The sequence below is a fragment of the Schistocerca serialis genome, chromosome 1 (genome assembly GCF_023864345.2).
Source record: "Schistocerca serialis cubense isolate TAMUIC-IGC-003099 chromosome 1, iqSchSeri2.2, whole genome shotgun sequence".
Classification (NCBI taxonomy): Eukaryota; Metazoa; Arthropoda; class Insecta; order Orthoptera; family Acrididae; genus Schistocerca; species Schistocerca serialis.
In genome coordinates this window covers 372,216,318-372,236,679 of record NC_064638.1, presented here as the reverse complement: position 1 = coordinate 372,236,679, position 20,362 = coordinate 372,216,318, and the positions used below count along the sequence as shown (strand labels likewise).

The 20,362-nt window shown below is 38.6% G+C and overlaps 1 protein-coding gene across 2 annotated transcripts in view; it reads right to left on the bottom strand.

The window, feature by feature from the left end:
• The window catches only part of LOC126470659 (myoneurin-like), a 136,209-nt gene that overhangs the window by 75,453 nt on the left and 40,394 nt on the right, over positions 1-20,362 (bottom strand). For both annotated transcript variants that reach the window (XM_050098656.1, XM_050098648.1), the window contains exon 4: positions 16,687-16,762. In XM_050098656.1, coding sequence (XP_049954613.1) covers positions 16,687-16,762 — 76 coding nt within the window. The remainder of the gene's footprint in view (positions 1-16,686; positions 16,763-20,362) is intronic.

Sequence of the window (20,362 nt, the reverse complement as noted above, 5' to 3'; positions counted from 1 at the left end):
CAATTTTATATATGCGATGTTAGCACAGTAAAGATATAGACTGAAATTTCTTCGGTATTTGGCTTCTCAGAGGGACTGAAAAAAAGCTTCTGTTATAGCATCTATTCTCTTGAAGACATGTTTAGAACAAGCCCTTAAGGTCTCGAGAAGAAAATGCAATGTACATGAGATATTGGCAGGAGATTGTAATTTGTGCACTCTCCTTTTTGATAATAACCAAATAATTATAGCTGAAGACATGGACAATGTAAGTTATATGCTCTTAATGTTAAAAGAAGTATGAAACATTTCACCTTATAATCAAGGAGGGAAAAATGGGCAATTGGGCCCACCCATACTACACAATATCCTTGTCCATCCCTACTCCATTCCTACACCCAGCCTCTAGCCTCATGGCTCATATCCCTGCAACAGACCCTAATGCAAGAGATCTGTCCCATACATCCTCCCACTACCATGTACCCCAGGCCTATCATTGGCATCTTCTACCCCATCAAAGGCAGGGAAACCTGTGGAAATAGCCGTGCGATCTACAATCTTAGATGCAACCACTGTGCTGCATTCTATGCGGGCATGACTACTAAAAAGCTGTCTGTCCACTTGAATGGCCACTGCTAAACTGTGGCCAAGAGACAGCTGGACCATCCAGTTGCTGAACATGACACCTATCACAATGTGCTTCATATTAATGGCTGCTTCACAACCCGTGCCATTCCTGTTCTTCACACCAACACCACTTTTTCTGAACTTCATATGCAGGGACTGTCGTTACAACACATCCTTCATTCCTGTAAACCCCCCCCCCCCCCCCCCCCCAGCCTCCTGTCCTCAACCTTCACAAGTCCCTGTCCTCCACCTGCCTATCCCCTTCCCTGCTGCCAGTACAGTGCACACAAGCCTTCTATCCTGCTGATTCACCTGCAGATCCTTTCCTCTTCTGTACTTTCCCCCCCTTCTTTCCGCGTTCTCCCCCAAAGCACACCCTACCAATGCTACATCTGTCTCCACTATATCTCTGCACCCTCCCATTGACATCACCAATATCTTCCCCCACCCGAATACCCCTCCCCTCCCCATCACATACCTCCTTCTTACTCCCACCACCCACTCCAGAAGATTCCTGCTCATGTATGATGCAGCCACAGTCAGGTCATGGCATGTGGAGACAGTAGCCACGAGTGTGTGTGTGTGTGTGTGTGTGTGTGTGTGTGTGTTGTTGTTGTTGTTGTTGTTGTTGTATCAATACCTGAGATTCCCATTTCTGAGGACGGAGTTTGTATGAACACTTAAATACTTCTTGTATTCTTTGCAACTGTGCCGGTCTGTGACCCAATGCTACCTCTATGTGGTGAGTAGCAATCTACTCCTTCATTGTCATAGTTATTCATCCTGGACTGTCGATTATTAAATCAAAGCTCATTCATCATCGTAGAAAAATGTGAAAGATTTATGGTACACCCGTAGGAGTAACGTATGCCACATCTTAGACGAGTATGTGCCTTCCAAGATAGAGGATGAGGTCCAATAGCAAAGTTAGGAACATACTATGGAAGGAGACAAAGCATGAGAGTCAAATGAAGCCAACCCACTGCTGACAAACAAGGCCAGGATGAACAGGATGAAGCAAAAACAAGCATAAAGACACCTGTATGAGAATCATTCAATGACTGTAAAACTGCCAAATTGTAAAAAACTCTACTAAGTTTTTGTTTCAGATTAAATCAATGGATCCAGTGCATCCATCAAATCAATTCTTGACTCTACCAGTATCAATCATTCATTTATTCATTCAGTCACACATCATGTTTCATGTATCCAATAATGAAAGAGCCTTGAAGGGTGTGGAATGAATTAAGACATTAACAAGCACAAACAGCTACTGCAAGCTACTTCTATAAAGTATACTGATAACAAAATTATGACTAGTGCTAATCTATCCACACAGAAATTACTTTATACCTGTTTATGTACATTAGGAGAACAACAGTTGCAGCATACAATCAAATGAAAACTAAAATACTTGATTCCAAATTCCAGAGTTGCTACAGTGGAAAAGATAAGACCTTCGATTCCCCTTCTGAACACTTTATGGATACAAAATAACACTTACAGAGACATGTAATTGTTGAAGCAAAAAGCAACTCAGTTGTTCAAGAAAAGGAAGTTCATTAGGTGTGATGGCATAGATTTTTGAAGCAATGGAGCCTCACTAGCAAATGGAAAAATTTTCTAATAAACTTGCTTTAATAATTATAGTTTCTTTTAGCCTAGTGGAGGTTACTTTCCAGTCAGTTCTTGTATATTTCATTTTGTGAAAGGCAGTGGTGAATTATGAATCAGTGTTTTGTAATATCTACTATTTATTTTGGTTGGCTTTTCATTTATGTTGGCGAGTAAATACATGACAGGGACGGCGAAGACAGTAGGCATAATTTTTCCAGAACCTTGCCTGCCGATGAGTGCCTTTCTTCTGTAAGATAACAGGGGATAATATGGAGCTCTTTCAAGTAGTTCATAATTTAAATTTAAAGCACAGCAGCAGAGATAATATGCTGGGCAAAATAGACTGGAAAATACTTGTTTTGTGTTTTGATGGGCGTTGTAGTTCCGTTGCAAAGTACTTTGGCTTTCTTTTAATGCACAAATGCAACCGTTCACTACCAACCCCCTTTGCAGATGAGCCACATGAAAAAATAGGTAGTTAACGAGCCCGAGTTTAGTTGCAATTGGGGGCTCGTCTGGAGGGAAGAGACAAACAGTCTACGAATCACACCGATTATTATTTGTACAGATCGAATTTATTTGTGAACATAAAAACACATGGCTACAAAGTTAAAGTGTTTCTTTGAATAAATAAGTTCCCATCTGAACGTGTATAGTTCGTTTCACTGCTGTTCAAAAGCTAGCCAATACACGACTCAATAGTAGGGGTGCAAATGTAACCGTTCACTACCAACCCCCTTTGCAGATGAGCCACGTGAAAAAATAGGTAGTGAACGAGCCCGAGTCTAGTTGCAATTGGGGGGCTCGTCCGGGATCGGACTTCCTTGTCTATTCCATAGTATTACGGAATCGGGTGTCTGTCTGATGTTCAGGCTTTCGAACAGTCAGTGGCGGGGGGGGGGGCGCTCTGAGCTAAATCAGTGCATTAGCAGTAGCGGAGTGTTTGTGCTGGACAAGATACGCACTGCCTCTTGGTTACACCGATATAAGGCCACCACGATTGTGAGGCAGTCATTTACACAGCCTGATGAGTCAACCACGTGTTGCCGCGGGTAAAACCACAGTTTGTGCCATGACCACGTGTTGCCGCGAGAAAAAACCATCGTCCGTGCCACGTCCATGTGTTGCTATGGGTAAAGCAGTCGAAGCTGTATCCACGTGCTGCCGATGATCAATGCTGTCGTCCATGCCACCGACCAATACGACTACATGCTGCCAAGGGCCCACGCAATGTGTTCTTGCTCCTGATCGAGTTTGCTGCGTGTCCACGCTGCCGTTTACGATTCAGTGCATAGCTGTGCTTCGGAGCTCACTGCAGACGTCGCGTCACACGAGGATATAAAAGATAAGTACAGCCAGCAGCTACATTGCAAAATTGTGCCCTTTCATTAGCCATGGACGATGAGATGCGTGAATCTCAAAGTGAAGGCGAATCAGTGGATGTTAGGAGTAACTGTAGTAGCCCTAGCATGCCAAAAGAAATAGGCTGGATACCAGGAAGTGACCTGAGTACATTTTTTGTAAAACTTACTAGTAAATTAGGAGAAATAGACTCAAAAATAGGGAATATAAAAACTGCAATAGTTGGAGAAATGGATTCGAAAATAGGGGATATGGAATTGAGGCTTAGTGATAAAATAAAGACAGTGAGTGAAAAATTTGATCAGCTAGATCTCAGATTCACTCAAATTACAGATAAAGTCGAAAGCACAGTTAAAATTGTTGAGGGAATTATTGAGAGAGTTGATGAGGTTGAAAGAGAACTAGTAGCCAAGGTAGACACTGTGCAAAGTAATCTTGTGGGGCAGATTCAGGTACAGGAATAGAAATGCACATGCTTTCAAATACAAACAGAGGCAGACATTGAATCCATTAAGATAGGAGTGCTGGATTGCCATAAGGGGATTACTGACAATAAGAAGGAATTAGAAGGGGAAATAAATGTCTTGAGGGAAACAGTTAATACTGTGGCAGCAGGGAATGGAAATTTATTGTTAGGATATCCTATGGGGCATGGATTTCAGACAAAACCTTTTAGTGGGGAGAATAAATACCATGCAGTTGACTTTCTAGCTGCTTGTAAGGATAACTTTGTGACAGGGATGAGTGAGCAGTCAAAAATTAAATATGTTAAGAGGCAGTTGGAAGGGAGAGCTCAAACCTGGGCAAACCAAAATGATGATAAATTTTGTGATTTTAAAGCCTTTGAAGGCCTGTTCTTGAGCAAATACTGGGGCCAGGCAAAACAGTTAAGATTGCAAAACGATTTTTTGAATGGACCCAGTTACAAGAGTGGAAAGGAAAGTATGAGAGAGTTCTGTGTTAGAGAACTGAATAAATTAAATCATCTGGATAGGCCACTGAGTGTATTAACAGAAATATCTACACTAACGAGAAGATTACCAGAGCATTTGCAATGGGATTTGATTCACAGTGCAACAGATTCAGTGGAAGAATTTCTTAATTTTGTGGATAATATGGACAGGGCATTGTGTTACAGACCTAAATACATGGAACAGAGGGAGAGTGGAAGGTATCATGAAAGGGGAAACAGTATTAATTATGAGTACAGTAATAATCATAACAGGTGGAGAGAAGATAGAAGTGATCAGAATAATCAGGATAGAGATTGGAGAAGCAGGCCACAAAGATATAACAGAAATTTTGGGGGGAGAAGAGACAATTTTGATCAGATGAGGAGTGATAGAGAAGGTATGAGAACAGGAATGCCAGATGCAAATAGACAGGGTAGGCAATCAAAAAACTAATTGATGCCTCACTTAAGGTCTGCAGGGGGGCTGGTAATTATGTCAACAGGGCCAGACAAGGACCTGATGGGATGAGTAATAATGTCAGCAAGGAAAATAGGGAAATTGGGATGTGTCATTTGGATGCTGTCTTAGGAAATGAAAATCTATGGGGAGGTTTTAACAATTATAGAAATACAGATAAAAGGTATAAGAGGAAAAAATGGAACAAGGTTAATATCAGCAATGAACAGTGTGAGTTTAACATTGATGACATGTTTAAAAGGGAAGAGAAATTACAAGCAGAGGAGGACAATATTGGTTTGTGTGCAGCAAAATTCATTGAAAGATCAGGGACAGAGGTTGTTTCATCAAAAGGGGAAACAGAAGTGGATATGGGCGATGTTCACAGTAATAATGGATGTGATGAGTGGGTAGAGATGTCTATTGGAAATAGTATGGAGAATGGTGGAAAAGGTGTATTATGTGTGATGTAAAGGCTAATATGAGCGGTGTATTGGACAATGTGGAAAATGCTGGTAAATTTCCTACTGATAATGTTACTGTGCTTGTGGATGCAGGTGTTAACTGTGGTGGTGGTGATAATGACTTCAATGTAGATATGGAAATGTGTAATGATATGGAGAATGTTGCTGTAGGTTGCCCAGAAGATAAAATTGAAACCTATGTGTTCTTAACTGATGAGGATGCAAGCCTGAGAATTGTGGATGGTTAGGAAAGGAGGAGGCAGATTATGATTTGAGTGAAGCAAAATTACATAAAGCTTTGATGCCTCAAGAATGGGGTAAAATAAAATTTAAAATTGCCAGAAAATTGGAAGAATTAAGTGAAGAAGAGAATGTTGAGTTTGCTATTAAGGATCTGTTTGAAGGGGATACTGATGTATGTTTTGGAGAAAGTCCTAAAGATATTTGCATTAAGCAAGAGGAAAGCAGGAGTGAAGTAGAAAGAGATTTATTACAGGAATCAGGGCTGAACAGAGTAGAAATAGAGGTGATACAGCCAATAATTGATATCAATGTGGGAGGAGTTACAGATATAGCATTATTAGACTCTGGCTCAAGTTTATCTGCAGTCTCTGAATCTTTCCGCAGCAAATTAAAGGTTTAGAATTAATAGAATTACCTGTTACAGGAGTCAAAATTAAGACAGCAACTGGGACATGCAGCAAGCCCATCAGCAGAGAAGTTTTGCTGGAATTTAATAGTAATGAGTATTGTTTTGATATTAGTTGCTTTGTGGTGAAGGGTTTGGCATTGAATGTAATTTTGGGTATGGACTTCTTGTACAAGTATGACTGTGTCATTTTTGTAAAGGACAGAGTGGCAGAATTTGATGCTGGTGGAAACAGACGAATAATAAAATTTAAAGAGGAATTAAAAGGAGGTGAGACAATGACTCATTTACAAAGGATCGATGAGGTAGGTGATGAAATGTGCACTGAACAGCAGATATATGACAAAGTAAATGAAATGGGACATTTAAAGGAGGAACAAAAGGTGCAGCTTACAGATTTATTGTGTAAACATAAGCATGTGTTCTCCGACAGACCTGGAAAAGTTGTAGATTTCAGTTATATCTTGAGGGTATTGCCACATGAAGTAATAATCCTATAGCAATAGCTAATAGAGAGGCTGTAAGGGCAAGGATACAGATGATGTTGAAGTGGGGCATACTGGAAATGGGGAGGAGTGAGTATTGTAATCCAATACTAGTGGTGAAAAAGAGGGATGGTTCTATAAGAATAGTATTGGATGCAAGAAAGCTAAATAAAATAATAGTCAAAGAAAATGATCAGCCAGAGAACATGAATGAGCTGTTGCAAAAATTTTATAATGTTAAAATTCTGTCAAGTGTTGATTTGACTTCAGGCTTCTGGCAGGTTCAATTGGCTGAAGAGAGCAGAATGTACACTGCTTTCTTATTTGAGGGCAGGACTTATATGTTTACAGTTGTGCCATTTGGTTTATCAATATCTGCAGCAGTTTTTGTAAGGGCTTTAAGTCATGTGTTGGGTGATGAACTAATGAGAAAATTGACAGTGTATGTAAATGACATTTTGATTACGAGTAGCAATTGGCAAGAGCACTGTCAGCTGTTGGAGGATGTATTCAAGGCTATATCTAAAGGGGGAATGACCCTTAAGTTAAGTAAGTGTGAATTTTTTTGAGCAACATTACTATTTCTCGGTCATCAGTTAACTCCTAATGGCATTCTGCCCAATAAAGAGAAAATCAAGGCTATTGTTGACTGCAAGGTGCCAATGAACAGGAAACAATTGAAATCATTTATAAGAATATGTTCATTCTACAGGAAGTATATAAGTGATTATAGCCTGAATTCACCTAACTTATGTAGACTATTAAAGAAAAGTGTAACCTGGTGCTGGACATCTGAGTGTGACAGGGAATTTAAAGCCATAAAGAATAGCTTAAAAAATAGCAAAATTTTGTTCTATCCAGATTTGTCTTTGCCTTTCTGTACTGAGGCAGAAAGCTCAGATTATGGGATAGGGGCAGTGTTATTTCAGGAGAGGATAGTAGATGGGAAGACTGAGCACAGGGCAATTGCTTTTGCAAGCAGAATGCTGTCCAAACATGAATTAATGTATGGTATCTGAAAGAAGGAACTTTTAGCCATAGTCTTTGGATTTCAGAAGTTCAGGATATATTTGGAAGGTAGGAAAGTGATTGTTTAGACAGACCATAAGGCTCTGAGCTATTTGCAAGAATGTAAGCTGTTAAATAATTGACTCCTGACATGGGCCATGTTTCTGCAGCAGTTTAACTATGAGATAAGATATGTTAAAGGCACAGACAACAATGTGGCTGATGCCTTATCAAGGTTACCTTTCATTAGAGAAGAACATGAAGGGAATGCAGATGAGAAAGAACTACAGATATTGTACATGAAAGGAGTGGGTGGAGAGAAGGAAATCAAATCAATCTGTAAGGACATGAGGAGACTTCAGAATGAGGACCAAACCTTGAAGTTTATCAAAACAAACTTTGGAAGTAAAGAACATGAAAAAATAGCAAAATACTATAGAATTTATAAGGGGATTTTATTTAGACAAAGAAATTTGGACAAAGAGGAGTGGAAGGTGTGGTGTCACCGCCAGACACCACACTTGCTAGGTGGTAGCTTAAATCGGCCGCGGTCCATTTAGTACATGTCGGACCCGCGTGTCGCCACTGTGTAATCGCAGACCTAGCGCCACCACCAAGGCAGGTCTCGTGATACGAGAGAGCACTCGCCCCAGTTGTACGAGAACCTAGCTACCGACCAGATGTACGAAGCCTTTCTCTCTCATTAGCCGAGAGACAGAATAGCCATCAGCTAAGTTAATGGCTACGAACTAGCAAGGCGCCATTAGCCATACAGTGATTGTACTTAAAGTCTCCTGTGTATCGTCAAGATCGATGTACCTCAATGCTTGAGTAAAGTTAAGTATTAAACCTGCTCCGTACTTTTCTTCCTAACATTAATTACTTATCTTGTTCCAGTACTTCACGCCCGTCTGCGTTAGTCTAGCTTGCCTTTTCAGCCATCTCAACTTCACGGTGTCGGCCCAGATACCGACACAACAGAAGGTATGTTTTCCAGATGAACACGTGGAAAAATTAATCAATTACATCCACCTTAGCCATGGGCATTATGGGGCTCAGAAATGTTTGGAAATACTGCAGGACTATGTTAGTTTTAACAACATGGCCAGGAGAGTAAAGAGACAGTTGGCTTCTTGTGACAAATGTCAAAGGGTGAAGTATAATACTATTGCAGTACAAGGAGAGATGCAGAATATTGTTCTTAAAAGAAATGGTGAACTGCTGGCTATTGATTTATTTGGGAGGCTGCCAACAGGTCGAGGGGGTGTAAAGTACGTTCTTTTAGCTGTTGATGTATTCTCAAAGTTTGTATGGCTGTATCCACTGAAAAAGACCACTAGCCAGAATATAATTAACAAGTTAGAGAAAGATTACTTTGTGAATGTTATAAAACCAGAGAATGTTCTGTCTGATAATGGAGCACAATTTGTATCTAGTGTGTGGGGGAAGTTTATGCAAAGATCTGGGATACAGCATATAAGGATTTCAGTGTATCACCCTGCGGGAAACCTGGCTGAGAGGTATATGAGGGAGCTGGGTAGGCTATGTAGGACATATTGCAGTAAAAAGCATAGTACTCGGGCAGAATACATAACTGTGTTTGAGGATCTTATGAACACAGTGAAGAGTTGTGCGACAGGATTCTCACCCTATGAGCTCATGAAAAATATCAAGCCAGACAATCTAATAGCAGAACACATAGATTTTCCTCCATCTCAAGGATTGACAAGTCAAGAGAAGATGCAGATGGCCAGACAGCAAATGTTAAAGAAAGGACATGAGAGACAGAGGAGGCATGGAGAAAGGTATAAGACAACAAAGTTCAAGGAGGGAGATAAGGTGCTGGTGAGGAACAAGAAAAATTCCAGTGACATTGATGGCGAAATCAAAAAGTTATTTGAATTATACCATGGACCCTTTGAGATAACGGGTTGTCCACACCCTAATGCATATAGGTTGGTATATCCAGTGTCCAAAAAGCCGTTTGGACTGAGAAATGTAATGGAGTTGAAAAAATATGTGGTGAAAGAATAAAGGGTAAGGAAGTGAGATTCCCATGTATACTATTGTCAAGTTAAAAAAAAAGTATTGGGGGCTATGTATATGTGTATTTATAATTGGAGTATTATTTGTGTTACTGTGTATGTTGGCATGCCATTGTTGGTGGTCAACAAACTTCATTATACTGTATGTATTTGCAATAAGGGAATCTGTTGTCCAATGGATTTGCACAACTGGTGTGGGTATGATAGAAGCCTTGTTGAAAGTCATACAGGAACTGAAACCTACTGTACATATAGTCTATTTCGGTATAAATGCGTGGAGAATATAGGAGGGAGGAAACCTGCAAATAGTTTGTTAAAAAAATAGTTGACATTTTATTAAAATTTCTAATGTATCTGTGGCATCTGGAGTTGATACTGGTTTGTGGGGGCAGGATTGTTGCTGGGACAGTCAGGTAGGGCCATCACTAAATATGCAAATTGTAGAGGCATATGGGAAATAATTAACTTGCTTATTATAAGATAAGGGAAGTGAGGGAAAGAACGCTAATGGCTAAGTGGATGCTTGTAAAAGTTTATGACCTTGGTGAGTTTGTTTGCCATTTATGATTGAATCTAGTTAGCCATGGAAATGGCAGAAAAGAATGAGTTTCAAGATGTTGCCAAATATTATGTGAAAATTGATATAGGAATTTAAAAAAAAAGAGCTTATTTATGTACAGTGATATACAGGGTGTTACAAAAAGGTACAGCCAAACTTTCAGGAAACATTCCTCACACACAAAGAAAGAAAATATGTTACGTGGACATGTGTCAGAAAACGCTTACTTTCCATGTTAGAGCTCATTTTATTACTTCTCTTCAAATCACATTAATCATGGAATGGAAACACACAGCAACAGAACATACCAGTGTGACTTCAAACAGTTTGTTACAGGAAATGTTCAAAATGTTCTCCGTTAGCGAGGATACATGCATCCACCCTCCGTCGCATGGAATCCCTGATGCACTGATGCAGCCCTGGAGAATGGTGTATTGTATCACAGCCATCCACAGTACGAGCACGAAGAGTCTCTACATTTGGTACCGGGGTTGCGTAGACAAGAGCTTTCAAATGCCCCCATAAATGAAAGTCAAGAGGGTTGAGGTCAGGAGAGTGTGGAGGCCATGGAATTGGTCCGCCTCTACCAATCCATCGGTCACCAAATCTGTTATTGAGAAGTGTACAAACACTTCGACTGAAATGTGCAGGAGCTCCATCGTGCATGAACCACATGTTGTGTCGTACTTGTAAAGGCACATGTTCTAGCAGCACAGGTAGAGTATCCAATATGAAATCGTGATAACATGCTCCATTGAGCGTAGGTGGAAGAACATGGGGCCCAATCAAGACATCACCAACAATGCCTGCCCCAACATTCACAGAAAATCTGTGTTGATGACGTGATTGCACAATTGCGTGCGGATTCTCGTCAGCCCACATATGTTGATTGTGAAAATTTACAATTTGATCACGTTGGAATGAAGCCTCATCCGTAAAGAGAACATTTGCACTGAAATGAGGATTGACACGTTGTTGGATGAACCATTCGCAGAAGTGTACCCGTGGAGGCCAATCAGCTGCTGATAGTGCCTGTACACGCTGTACATGGTACGGAAACAACTGGTTCTCCCATAGCACTCTCCATACAGTGACGTGGTCAACGTTACCTTGTACAGTAGCAACTTCTCTGACGCTGACATTAGGGTTATCATCAACTGCACGAAGAATTGCCTCATCCATTGCAGGTGTCCTCGTTGTTCTAAGTCTTCCCCAGTCGCGAGTCATAGGCTGGAATGTTCCGTGCTCCCTAAGATGCCAATCCATTGCTTTGAACGTCTTCCTGTCGGGACACCTTAGTTCTGGAAATCTGTCTCGATACAAACGTACCGCGCCATGGCTATTGGCCCATGCTAATCCAAACATCAAATGGGCATCTGCCAACTCCGCATTTGTAAACATTGCACTGACTGCAAAACCACGTTTGTGATTAACACTAACCTGTTGATGCTACGTACTGATGTGCTTGATGCTAGTATTGTAGAGCAATGAGTCACATGTCAACACAAGCACCGAAGTCAACATTACCTTCCTACAATTGGACCAGCTGAATCGAGGAAGTACAGTACATACTGACGAAACTAAAATGAGCTCTAACATGGAAATTAAGCGTTTCCGGACAGATGTCCACATAACATCTTTTCTTTATTTGTGTGTGAGGAATGTTTCCTGAAAGTTTGGCCATACTTTTTTGTAACACCCTGTAGATGTATGGGTGCTTAAAAAATATAAGAATCTGCATCTGGGAATAAATTCTCTTGGTGCGGGGGGTAGAAATGTCGGAGCTCCTGATTTTGGAACATTTGAAGGGTGAAATAGAATACATTTAAGAACGCCATGTTTGTGTTTGATTTGTGTGCATGTCTGTCATTTGTATAAACCTCAATAAGAGCTGATCAGTGAACACAGGATGTTCCAGGGAGAGTTTGGATAGCCTGACTCCTGGGAAATGTGGGTCTGCATGTCTAGGCAAGATTTATGAGGATTTGATTAAATGTTGATAGGATGGCTTGGCTACCACAGTACTGCTGGCTGACAAGTTTGGAAAGACTGCATTCCAATGCATAAACCTGTGAACACAAGGACCTGGTTACAACAACTTTGTGCAAGTTACAGAAACAACTGTGTAAACAGCGGAAGTGTTAATGTGCAGTGAGTATGCAACCTACATATAGACTAACATGGGCATTTATACAATATAAGTTTCTTTGCATTTTGCCTGCCCAATCAGACTCAATAGGAGACTATCTAATTGTATATTTGAGTTGGATACATTGTTGGATAATGTTTGTATGTTTTCTGATGACAGTACTTACACTGATTAACTCACCACTATAACACTGTTCTTCATGTTTTGGTACCATTATAGTTATAATTAAAATGTTTAATATATAAAGTAATATGTGTTCGCTCCATTTGGTGTTACTTCATGTGGCCATTATTAAGGTAATGTCTCCATGAAGTGGGGGTATGCAAGGTAACAGGGGATAATATGGAGCTCTTTCAAGTAGTTCATAATTTAAATTTAAAGCACAGCAGCAGAGATAATATATTTAGATTTAAGTTTTTAAATATTATAAATTATTGTAAACGAATTGTGGCCATGTTTAGCAATTATTTTGACTACTGTGGTGTCATGTGACCCGACTCAGGACTGTGGATATGAGCGGGAAAATCGGGGTCTTTGTTGGTTGTCCGTTGTGGTGGCAAGTTGGGAGCGGCAAAATGCTGCGAATGCAAGCATGGATGCCAGTGTATGTGAAGCAACAATGTGAAAGTGTGTGGGTGTGAGACAAACAGTCTATGAATCGCACCGATTATTATTTGTACAGATCGAATTTATTTGTGAACATAAAAACACATGGCTACAAAGTTAAAGTTTTTCTTTTAATAAATAAGTTTCAATCTGAATGTGTATAGTTCGTTTCGCTGCTGTTCAAAAGCTAGCCAATATATGACTCAATAGTAGGGGGTGCAAATGCAACCATTCACTACCAACCCCCTTTCCAGATGAGCCACGTGAAAAAATAGGTAGTGAACGAGCCCGAGTTTAGTTGCACTTCCACCTTGAGTGTCTTTCCTATACAGACATCTAATCCGTTCAAAAATTAAATTACCACCTTTCCCTGCCTATCACCAAAAGCCATTATGTAATGTAAGCCAATTGCAAAACATCTGTCTAGTATTTGAAAATAATCCTATTCTTATTTTTCTAGCTGGAGCATTAAAAGACAACATACTGCAATAATACAGGATGCTCCACAAGGAATTGTGAATATACAGAAAATATACAGGCTAATAAATGACTTTAGGCCATATTTACGATACTACATTATTGAAAACTGGAGAAATCTGAGTCCTGCTTCTAGAAAACAATACATACAAGAAAAAAGAAGATATGTTAACCAAGAACTTAAATCGAGCATAGTCAAATTTGACAACAGCCAAACAATTGGCAACAGCCAAACAATATGCTGACACAACAACGTACTAATAAGTAATGTTCATGGAGAAATGTAGAATTAATAATAAAAGAAATGTTTCTGTTATTCTATTCCCCCTTCCCCACCACCCCGCCCAACCACCCACACCCACCCTCCTGGGCTCAAAGCCTCCTCTCAGCTGCGTGCCTCTGAGCATGCAGTAATTATTCTAAGGTTATCCTCATGATCCCTGCGTGAGCAATGCATAGGGGGTTGTAGTATATTCCAAGAGTAATTTAGAGCCAGTTCTTGAAACTTGGTTAATACACTTTCTCAAGATAGTTATATCTACCTTCAAGAGTCTTCCAGTTCAGGTCCTTCAGTATCTCTGGGAAACTCTCCCATGGATTAAACAAACCTGTGACCATTCATGCTGCCCTTCTCTGTACACATTCAGTAGGCCCTGTTAATCCTATTTGGTACAGGTCTCACACACTTGAGCAATATTCTAGAACCAGCCACATAAGCAATTTGTAAGCAATTTCCTTTGTAGACTAATTGCACCTCCCCAGTATTCTACCAATAAACCAAAGGCTACCACCTGCTTTACCCACAAATGAACGTATGTGATCATTCCATTCCATATCCTTACAAAGTGTTACCCCCAGGTATTTGTATGAGTTGGCCAATTCCTACAGTGACTCACTGATACTGTTGTCATAGGATACTACATTCTTTTCAGCTTGTGAAGTGCAAAATTTCACATTTCTGAACATTTAGATCAAGTTGCCAACCTCTTCACCACACTAAAATCTTTTCAAGATCTGACTGAATATTTATGCAGCTTCTTCCAGATAGTACTTCATGACAGATAACTGCATCATCTGTAAAAAGCCTGATTTTATTATCAATATTGTCTGCAAGGTCATTAATATACAATACAAGCAGCAAGGGTCTCAACACACTTCCTTGGGGCACATCTGAAGTTACTTCTACATCTGATGAAGACTCTCCACCCAAGACAACATGCTGTGTCCTCCCTATCAAAAAGTCCTCAATCCAGTTCACTTTATATCCCTTTTGATTGTACTTTTGACAATAAGTGTAGGTGCAGTGCTGAGCCAAATAGTTTTCAGACGTAATGTTGAGAGGAGGATTCTCTACATCCATCCACTTTCAGTATCTCCTATGACGCAGCATTGTATCTATTTCTTTATCACTGGTTCCTCATCGTTCCCCTTTTGTTTATCTTAGCCATTTTTCTTGGACCATGAAACAGTCTTCTCTGTGTGTATTTCAAAAAGTGATCACAGTTCCTTTGTTCCTGCAGAACAAACAAGTATCCAAGCAAGTATGCAATCTGTTTCTATTATTCTTCTGTTGTTCCAATTGGCAGAGATCATTACAAACAAAATGTTATTAATTACTGATAACACATGACAGCAGTGAACTCATTAAAAACACTAATGTAAAACTGAAAATGAGACAATATATTAGGCAACAAAAAAAGCAGGGCTAGAATTAACCTTTCACTCTGTCATGAAAACCACAATTAATCTTTAACAGAATGAAACTGGGACTCAAAACTAGATCTTTGCTATTCAAAGTCAAAGCTGTACCAAGTGGCTTTGTTACTCAAATATTGCATGTGAAAGCATTCAAATCCTATTCCATCTCACAGTTTTCAGTTGTCTAAACCATTCTAGTAGCAGAATTACAACAAACTAACTTTCTACTCATGGGTTCACCGGCATACATATAAGCCATGTGTATTGCACCTATCTTCCCCTTCCCCTCTCTCTGTCTATCTCCTCCTCCTCCTCCTCCTCCTCCTCCCCTCTCACAACCCTTCTCCTTCGCTCCACTCAGTCTGCTCAGCAGCGCCCATCCACATGTATACCCCCTTGAACACTTTTTGTTGCTACCTGCAAAACACACCAGATGTGCAAGGCAGTCTAGGTGTCAGGTGTTACCAACACTACTTCATCCCCATCCCCCCACCCCTATGGAACTAGGTGGTACTCACCTCCATAGTACTTCTCTCTACATGATAAATAGCATGTGTACCAAATTTGCTTGAAATCATACCAGTTGTTTAGGAAGAGGGAAGAGATATGGAAAAAACATACACACACATTTACTTATATATATTTTTATGGCACTAATTAGGAATAGAGATTGCTGCTCAGTTAAGACAAGTGGTGTTGAGCTGCAGGTAAGTATACAGGTAAGGACAATTATCACCTGAGCAGAAAAAACTGCCTTTCTTCAGTGACATGTGGGTTGAGGAGTGTGAGGAGCAACTGCAGAGAGGGATAGGAATAACTGGCATGTGTGGGTCATTTCAGTTAGATGCGTACAGAGGTGCAGGATAGGGAGTTTTTACAAGATACATTAGGAAAACAGTAAGCAGTGGAGGTGGTATATCCTGATCAAGGAAAATAGATATGAAAAGCAAGGTACAGTGGACAAGAATAAAGTAGGAAACTACCATGTAATGTTCAAAGCGATGCAGGGGTAGAAAGCTGTAATGGGGTGGGAACAGGAGTGGAGTTGGAGTCTGATGGAAAACGGTGACTAATGAATGAGAATGAGGTATTTGCTATGATGAAGAATCTATTGAATAACAGTAACCTCAGCAGAACCACATAAGACTCGAACAAATGAACTATGTTCTCCATTAGGACTTCAAACACCTTTTGTCTAATTCTGAAATGAAATGAAGAATATCATTCCCACAATCCTTGATCCCTCACAAAACGGTATTCCGATACATCCCCCCCCCCCCTCCTCCTCTCTCCCCAATCCTATATAATATCCTTGTTCATTAATTGCTACTCTTGCTCTGAAAATCCAGTCACGTGTGTTGTATTTTAGCGGATGACTCAGGTGCAACATCTGTCCCATGCACAATGTAGTTTCATTATACAATATTAGCTATATGATAGGACGATAACACTAAAACAGATCTCAAAAATCAAGCAAAAGTAAAAATTTTATGAGTTAAAATTATTTGGTCAGAATTTTAGATGTGTAAAAATGTATTGGCTCTCTACTTACTCAGTTTCTTAGAACCAGTAACAGTAACAGCTTCACAGCTTCTTTTCTCTGGTAATTCATGTGTTGGCTCCTGGTCCTGTGAACAAAATTAAAAATATAAGGTACATCGCTTATCTACAAGATAAATTCAAATTGGTTATTAGTCAAAATGCTCTTGTAGATTATGCTGGAAATAGGTAAAATTATATTTCAACCAAAACTGGCCACAATACTGTCACTGCTCCACCATTACAGCTATTTGTATTTCTGTTGCTGCTTTTGTGCAAGTGCCCTGATCTAAATCTTTCAGATTTGTTTTATTTTAGTGCCTCCAACTCAACAGAAGTTTTAATATGTGATAAGGTATGTTTCAATTAGTGAAAGTACATACTCAAATATAAAAAGCCTTTTATCAGCATATCAGCAAGTACGATTAGAACTATAAATAATGAAAGGAGCAATCATATAAACCCACTATATAGTTCATGCATTGAGTTTTCAATGGACACATAAACAACACCAAGAACATTGCTAAGCTTTCGAATGAATCCTTCTTCAGACCTGACTGAATAAACAGTCATGCAAACATAAACATTAATAGCTGCATCACTCAAACGACTAAATTGTTCTGACTGACTACATTGTACTAGCGCTGCAGCTTGACTCATTAAAATTATATTTTTGTAGCAGCAGTATTTTGCACTCTTGCAACAGACAGCAGCTCACTTCAGTCACAGAAACTGTAATCAGAAAACACAGACATTATCTTCCATTGGTTTAGTACCATTACCTACATTATTACAACAGAGTAATAATCACTGAAATGGGCAAGTGACAAAGCTGTTTCATTAGCATCAGGTATAGGTAACAATGCGAAGACCCCACACACAATCTTTGATTTAGCAGCGGACTGCATGCTATTGCAAAACCTCTTGACATCAAAACTGTGTGCCAGCCAGGGCTTTGGTATAGGTCCTTGCGTTTTCTTAAAGACTAACAAAGGAACATTCTCAAATGTCAATAAGTGATCTTGATGAAATTTGACAGGTGTGTAGAGTGACCAAAACAGTGCAATACACACTTTTTTGTTTGGGTCCAGTTTCACCTTTCAAGGGTAAAACACACCTCAAAGGTAATTTGGCATCAAAATTATGATATATAAAAATATTTTTCAGATAAAAGTTGATATGTAATTAACATTCTTGAAAACTGTATAATCAAATATTGTTATAATATGAAATTTTGCAAAATACCCCAGTGCCATTAATTAATTTTGAAACTGAAAACTTTTGTTGCAACATAAATTAAAGAAGCTTTCAAACCATATTCATCACTGTGTAATAAACTGTTTTCTGAATTACGATTTTTGGAAATAAACTGTACCCAATGTGCTGTCAAAGTATTTTGAACATACCCAATTGAAACATCTATAGATTCATCCATTACTATTCTAATTCTTTATTTTACTTATATTTGTTGTGTGTTTTAAATTGTTATTTTACATTTACATTCAGTTTCTTTTTGTCGTTTCACATACTTGTATTTTATTAATTGAAAATACTAAGTAACTCATTACAATAATGATAATCTTTAATGGAATGCTCAAGACATAACATTTTTTACACCATGCTCACAAAATGAATGAAATTTCTTCATTAATATACATGAAAGAGACGACAATATAAAACAAAATTCAGCAGGATTTCTGATTGTCATGGGTGATCCTCTAAATATCCTGATTAGTAATAGGCATATTTCAGTTTGTTGCTAAGCCTTCGTAAAGTGAAGTGATTATGTACTAGTGACTGGAGCTTGATTGTACTGTTTCACAAGTGGAGAGTAACATCATAATCATTCAACAGACCTAGACCTGAAAATCTTCTCACGAAGTTCTTCCAACATCGAAAGCCATACACATTCCACAGTTGTACCTATGCTGTCATGCTGACCACCCACCTTTTCATACTTTTGAGAGAAACTAACAGTGAATGATTATGATGTAACTCTTCACTTGAAAAACAACATAATCAAGCTGCAGTCATTATTATATAATCAATTCTCTTCGCCAAGACTTACCAACATACTGAAATATACATGGTACAAATCAGGTTATTTAGAGGATCATCTGTGATGATTTGAAATACTACTGAATCTTGTTTTATGTTGTCTTCTCTGACGTGTAAATTACATGAAGAAATTTTGTTTATTTTATGTGCATGGTGTGAAAAAACATTATGTTTTAAGCATTTCTTTATATCTTATCACTATTGTAATTATTTTCTATCTTAACAATGAATTACTTATTATTTCCAATTAACAGAATACAGGAACGTAAATGGTAAACTAAAGAACAAAAAAATTATGAATGTAAAACATAAAATAACAATTTAAAACATACAAGAAATGTAAATAAAACAAATAATTAGAATTGTAATAAAGTTTAGATATTTTAGTTAGGTATCTTGAAAATGCTCTGACAGCACATTATATACAGCTCACTTTCCAAAAATGGTATTTCATAAACCAGCTTTATTACAAAGGAATGTATGTGCCTTGAAAGCTACTTTAATTTATGTAGTAACAGAAGTTTTCAGTATTAATTAATGGTGAAGGAGTATTTTGGAAAATTTCAGATTATTACAAAATTTGATTACACAGCTTTCAAGAACATTAATTATGTATCAACTTTTATTTGAATAACACTTTTTATACATCATCATTTCAAAGATATTCTCTCTTAATGTAGAATGCCAAATGTCTTTTGAGGTGTGTTTTACTCCTCAAAAGTGAAATTGGACAAAAAAAAAAAATACATATTACACATTTTGTCCCCTCCATACACTTGCCAACTTTTATCAAGACTATTCATTGAGACTTGGGGATCTTCTCTTGTAAGCTACACAGGCAAGTCTCACAACTTGGGTCATAATATCAGCCTGTCAGTACCTCTCTCTTACTGTCCCAAACTAAACAGAGGCTCTTGTTGAGCATGCACCAGTGAGAAACAGGAATGGAATATCACCTAGTATGTTTTAGTTACAAGGGTATTTCTTGAAAATTAAACAAACTGAACAGAAATACGCCGGATACACTCTTATATCACATTACTGTAAAACTACTAAAAGGAAAGGGGAAAAGCTATGTATACTAACAGTATCAAAGTTTTAACTTTTCTGATTAAACAGATTTTTCAATGGTGCTTCTTTTTAGAGGAACTGAAACACCGAAAGGTAGTATTTCGGGGAATGTAAAAGCCTCCTATCAAAGCAAGTAAAATGTCTTTTAGAATCTGTACTAGTCACAGGCGATACAAATTTATTAATCAACAACCTGAAATTAATCACATCAGAAACAGTCAAGAAAACATCTGAACAAGCTTCAAAACAGGTTAACTCTTAAGTCTGGAAAACCTATCTTATGCAATGCCAACTTGACTTCAATGATTTCCACGTCAAAGAAATAGTGTTGTTGGTCTTTCACAGGATGAAAGTTCAAGTGTAACACATATTAAAAAGTAATTAATGCCAGCAATCAACACAAAGTGATTCACGTAACACTTCTGTTATGACAAGGAAAATACTGAAGTGTCTAAGCTAATTCGTGGGATTAAACACCTAGTTAATCAGTCTTACAACTAATGATAGGCATAATTATAAGGGCACAGGTGAAATTCAATCTGCATGTAAGGTGATATTGT